The sequence below is a fragment of the Lipotes vexillifer genome, unplaced genomic scaffold (genome assembly GCF_000442215.2).
Source record: "Lipotes vexillifer unplaced genomic scaffold, Lipotes_vexillifer_v1.1 scaffold1011, whole genome shotgun sequence".
Lineage (NCBI taxonomy): Eukaryota > Metazoa > Chordata > Mammalia > Artiodactyla > Lipotidae > Lipotes > Lipotes vexillifer.
Window position 1 is genome coordinate 922822 of NW_006787698.1, and position 4494 is coordinate 927315.

Here is a 4494-nt window from a genome sequence, read left to right on the forward strand (position 1 = left end):
GCTCGGTCCCTCCTGCCTCCTTCCCGCACCCGCCTCCTGCAAGGACAGCGGCGAAGCCACTTGTGCTCTGACTGTGCAGGCCCGCATGTGGCGGCCCGCAGGCTCAGAGGTATTCCTGTAGAAAGTGCAGCAGTGTGACTTCATAGTGCTCGCCTGACTCGGGGCAGCGGATGCTGTGTCTCTCGTTGGGGTATATCTGGGTAGACAGAGAAGGCAAGGCTGGTGGCACCGAGGCACCCCTGCACCCTGGGCCCCGCTACCCCCGAACCCCTCCGGCCCCAGGCTCAGAGCGTCTCTCCTCAGGGCCTCGGTCCCACCCCCACCCCCCCGCCCCACCCCCCCGCCCGGGGAGGGTGCAGGAAGGGAAGAGGTCTTGCTCCGGCACTGAGGGACCCAGGTTCGAATCCCCCCTCCACGGCCAGCTTGCTGTGTTAATTCTGGGCAAGTGACAGCCTGCCTGACGGCAGCCCCCCCATGAAAGCTGAGCGAAGAATTCAGACCGTGTAGGGTCTTTGTGGCCTGGGCACGCTAAGGTCTCAAACACAGAGGACTTGCACATACGAAAACCTTAAGATCTTTAACTGTGCTGCTGCTCTATCCCCCAAACCCAGAGAGCTGCAAGGAACCCAGCTCCGTGGAGTGGCTGGGGCTTCATGTCTCACAGACGTTTGGTGCCTCCACCTGAGCCACGTTCATTTCACCAACAGGCCCCGTTGGGGATTATACAGGCTAAGGCCCCAGGACAGCCTCTCCACCCCAGGCTGTGCCACGTGTTTTCCTGGGTCTGCTCACCACCTGAGGGGGGGTCATCCCCAGAGAGAAATGGCAGCACGCTGGTGCCAAGGGCCATGCCCAAGGAATCACCCAGTCCCTGAGACCTGGCTGAGCACACGTCCAGGCTCTTGGGTAGATGGTGACAGGGATGCAGGTCTTGCCTCTGGCTATGAAATGAGGGCTCCTGCACCCCAACAGTTCTTGGAGGAGCCCTAAGGGCTCATGGGGTAGGCGTGAAACCTGCTCCAGACTCAAGGAATGCCTTACCCTAGGAATGCACCAAACTGCCCAGAGATCTCCCCTCCTCCACCCTTACCTTGATGAATCCATCCTGGATGAATCACAAGTCTGATCATATGGTCCCCAGCTCAGAGGTCAGCAAGGACTTGCCAGCTTGAGATCAAGACCTGGACTCCTGGGTCCTGCTGCCCCTACAGCCTCACGGGCCCCACTCCTTCCGGGCCTGGGGCAGCAGCACTGCCTGGGACAGGCCCCGCTGCACCCACCCCTTCATGCCACCCTGGGTCCTGGGTGTCTGGTTACTTCTTCCTCCTTTTGGGCTGTGAGGGCAGGGAGAGGGTCCATCTGGCTCCCCACTGTGCTCCCAGCCCCCAGTCCCAGGCCTGACATCCGACAACAAACGGGATGCACCAAGAAGCTGGGGCTGTCAGCCTCCAGGTCAACTGCTGCCCGGTGTCTGAAGAGGAAGGTGGGCATGCTCCATCTCCCCAACTCGCAGCCCCCAAGGGAGCGTCTTGTCTCACCTTCAATTTCCCCTGGGGAGGCAGGGGCACAAGCCTCTGGGCCCCCCTTCTGTGCCAAATGCTTTTCCTGAGAGAACTCATTTGACCCTCACAACCTCTGGGAGGCAGGAGTTATCACGCCCGTTTCACAGATGAGGAGACAAGGCCCAAGGTTAAAGGACCTGCCACCAGTGGCCGCACGGGAAGGGAGCGGCTATACCAGCCGCGAGGCTCAGGGCTTCAGGCTCAGAAGGGACAGGTGAGGATCCATCCTGGCCCCGCCTGACTCCTTTGCTCTGATGTGCAGCTGCCTCTGGCCTGTGTTTGGAGAGCATGTGCAGCTGTGGGGGGGACTGCCAAGCAACGCCCAACCCAGCTCTTCACCCCCAGGGAGCCCCGCCTCCCTCCTGCCCTGTCTGGCAAGCGCATGCCCAGCCACAGGTCCCTGCGGCCTGTCCCTCCTGCCCGGTGACCCTCAGTTTCTCCATTTGTTGAACGGCAACATGTCTTCCCCTGACAGCTCAGAGTGCATGGAGGCGTCCAGGAAGCGGAAAGACTTCAGGGCGGCAGCAGGTAATAAAATCTGTCCCTCTCGCCTCCAGCACACCACCCCCCCACTCCGAATCCACCAGGCCTCTCGCTCCCCACTCCCGCCCCCTTTCCTGCCGGGACAACTGACTGTGGCTCATGTCCCACTGGCCCCCATGGGCCTCTGTCTACAGGGCTGCCAGAGGGAGGCCTGACACCTCGCCTCACCCTTTAGAACAAAACATCCCTCCCCTGAGGCCCACCCCTGACCGCTGAAACCCCGCCCTCCCACGAGGTTCCGCCCCTTACTGCTGAAGTCCCGCCCATCAGCGGAGGCATCAGGCGGCTTGCCATGCCGGTCACCACATCCTGCTCCCCAGCTGTTCTCCTGCTGGCTCCAGCTACCCCCTGGTCTCCAGTCCTGGAGCTGCTCCCTCCTACTAATTTCCTGTCTGGTGTCTTCCACAGCCGCCCCCCAGGCCTAGATGAGTCCCCACTTACTCTTTAGCACCCTTAGATGTCACCTCTTTGGAGAATTATTTTCTGACCCCTGTCAAGGGACATCCCCCCCGCCCCGCCCCCAGATGCCTTCAGTATTCTGTAGTTCCTTCAACGCAAGGTTCCTGGCGTGCATGCGCAATCACTTCGGTAACATCAGCCTCCCTCCAACGGGCCCAGTTCCCAGGTGTCGCCAGCAGAAGGTGGCGCAGACCCGGAGCGATCAGCGCACAACTGCTGAACGGTGGTCGGGACCCAGGGAGCCGGCTAAGTGTGGAGCCAGGCAGTCAGGTGTGAGGATGGGGGCGGGGCCACGGGTGCCCCAACCCACTGCTGCCCACCCTGCGGGCTCCTCGGAGGAGCCACCCACCTGGAGCTGGTAAGGCTTTCCTGCTCGGATCAGCTGAGAGACGAGGAAGTTTGTGTGGAAAAAGTGCACGTTCTCATCCAGGAAGCCGTGCAGGATGAGCAGGCGGTTGGGCCTGGAAGACAAGGTGGGCGTGAGGGTCTGGGGCGAGACCCCCTTCTCCCGCCCATAGGCAGTCGCACCACAGTCCACGCTCAGCCAGGGCTGGGGACCCAGAGTCCCGCCCCAGCCCCAGGACAGCGAGGGTGGAAGCAGCAGCTCATCAGCAGAACGTGGCAGAACTCAAAGCCTGTGCACAGTGGACAACTGGCAGGTCTGGGAGACCCCTCACTTCCTTCCAGGCGTGTGCGCAGAGGTTGTGCCTGGAATGCCCTGAGCTTGGGGAAGCTTCTGGAGCAGTGCTGCCCACGGGCACTCTGAGATGATGGAACGTTCTAGACCTGCGCCACCCATCGCCACCAGGTGGCTACTGAGTGCCTGACATTGTGGCAAGGGTGGTCAAGGAAACTTGCTTTTTAAAATTTTGATTTATAAATAAAAATAACTTATTGACGTGACACTCACACAACCTAAAATTTACTAATTTTAAAGGGATTTAGGGGCATTTGGTGCATTCACAGTGTCGTGCAACCATCACATCTATCCTGAGTTCCAGAGCACTTCCATCACTCTGGAGCAAACCCCCGTGCCCATGAGCAGGCACTCCCCACCCCGGGCAACGACTGGTCGTCTGTCTCCACGGTTTTACCGTTCTAGTGAGTTGGGATGAATGTGAATGTAAATCGGAGCGGCCACGGAGCAGTGGGTTCTGAGCTTGGCTGCACGATAGCACGCCACCGTGGAGCCCAGGCCACCCTCCAGACTAGAGAGCAGCCTTGCGGGGAGAGGGGCCCTGGCAGGGTCAGCCTGTGACGAGAACCCTGGCACTAAAGGTGGGGCCCAGGTTCACCAGACAGAGCCACACCAGAAACTGGCCATGCCAGTTTCTTTTTGATCGGTGAATCAGAAGCCAATGCCCAAAGCGTTGACATGGGACATCAGAGCTGTTCCAACACACCTACATGTTAGAACCACTGTGGACCTGTGTTCTGAACCACGGTGTCAAAACCCACAAGACAGGGGCCGTTCAGGTTCAAAACTGACTCAGGGGGTCCATGGTGGGCCGCGTGTTTGGGGGATGAGGGGAGCCAGCACGTGCAAGGTGTGACTCTAGACCTTCCCTTCTATCTTTCCGGGGGCAGGGCTAGGGGGCTTCCCTCCCTCCTCGCTCCAAGAGAACCCAGGCACCTGCTTTCAGTGAGGAGCGGTGAGGAGGGAGGGCTGCGGGAGCAGAGGGGACCAAGGGGCAGGCACAGTGGGAGGTGCGGAAGCCACGCCCATCCGGCCACAGGCGGGCCAGCTTCATGGACAGCCAGCCCTGGTGACCCTGAAGTCAGGGCGGGTGGGGGCCTTACTCATTGGGCAGCTTCTCCACGTGCAGGGCCACGGAACCCGCCTCGTAGCCAAGCTGGTTGTTTTCTGGGACATCCATATAGCGTTCTGTGTACCCTGTGTCGTAGGCCATCCAGACTGTGACTGGAGCGC

At 60.5% G+C, this 4494-nt stretch overlaps 1 protein-coding gene across 1 annotated transcript in view; it reads right to left on the bottom strand.

Moving 5' to 3' along the window:
• Positions 1-103: 103 nt before the first annotated feature.
• DPP9 (dipeptidyl peptidase 9) overlaps positions 104-4494 on the bottom strand; it is a 41580-nt gene continuing 37189 nt past the window's right edge. The window contains 3 exon segments of the mRNA XM_007460534.1: positions 104-196; positions 2914-3025; positions 4365-4494. The exon segment at positions 4365-4494 is cut by the window's right edge and continues 8 nt beyond it. Of these exon segments, the coding sequence (XP_007460596.1) occupies positions 104-196; positions 2914-3025; positions 4365-4494 (335 nt within the window).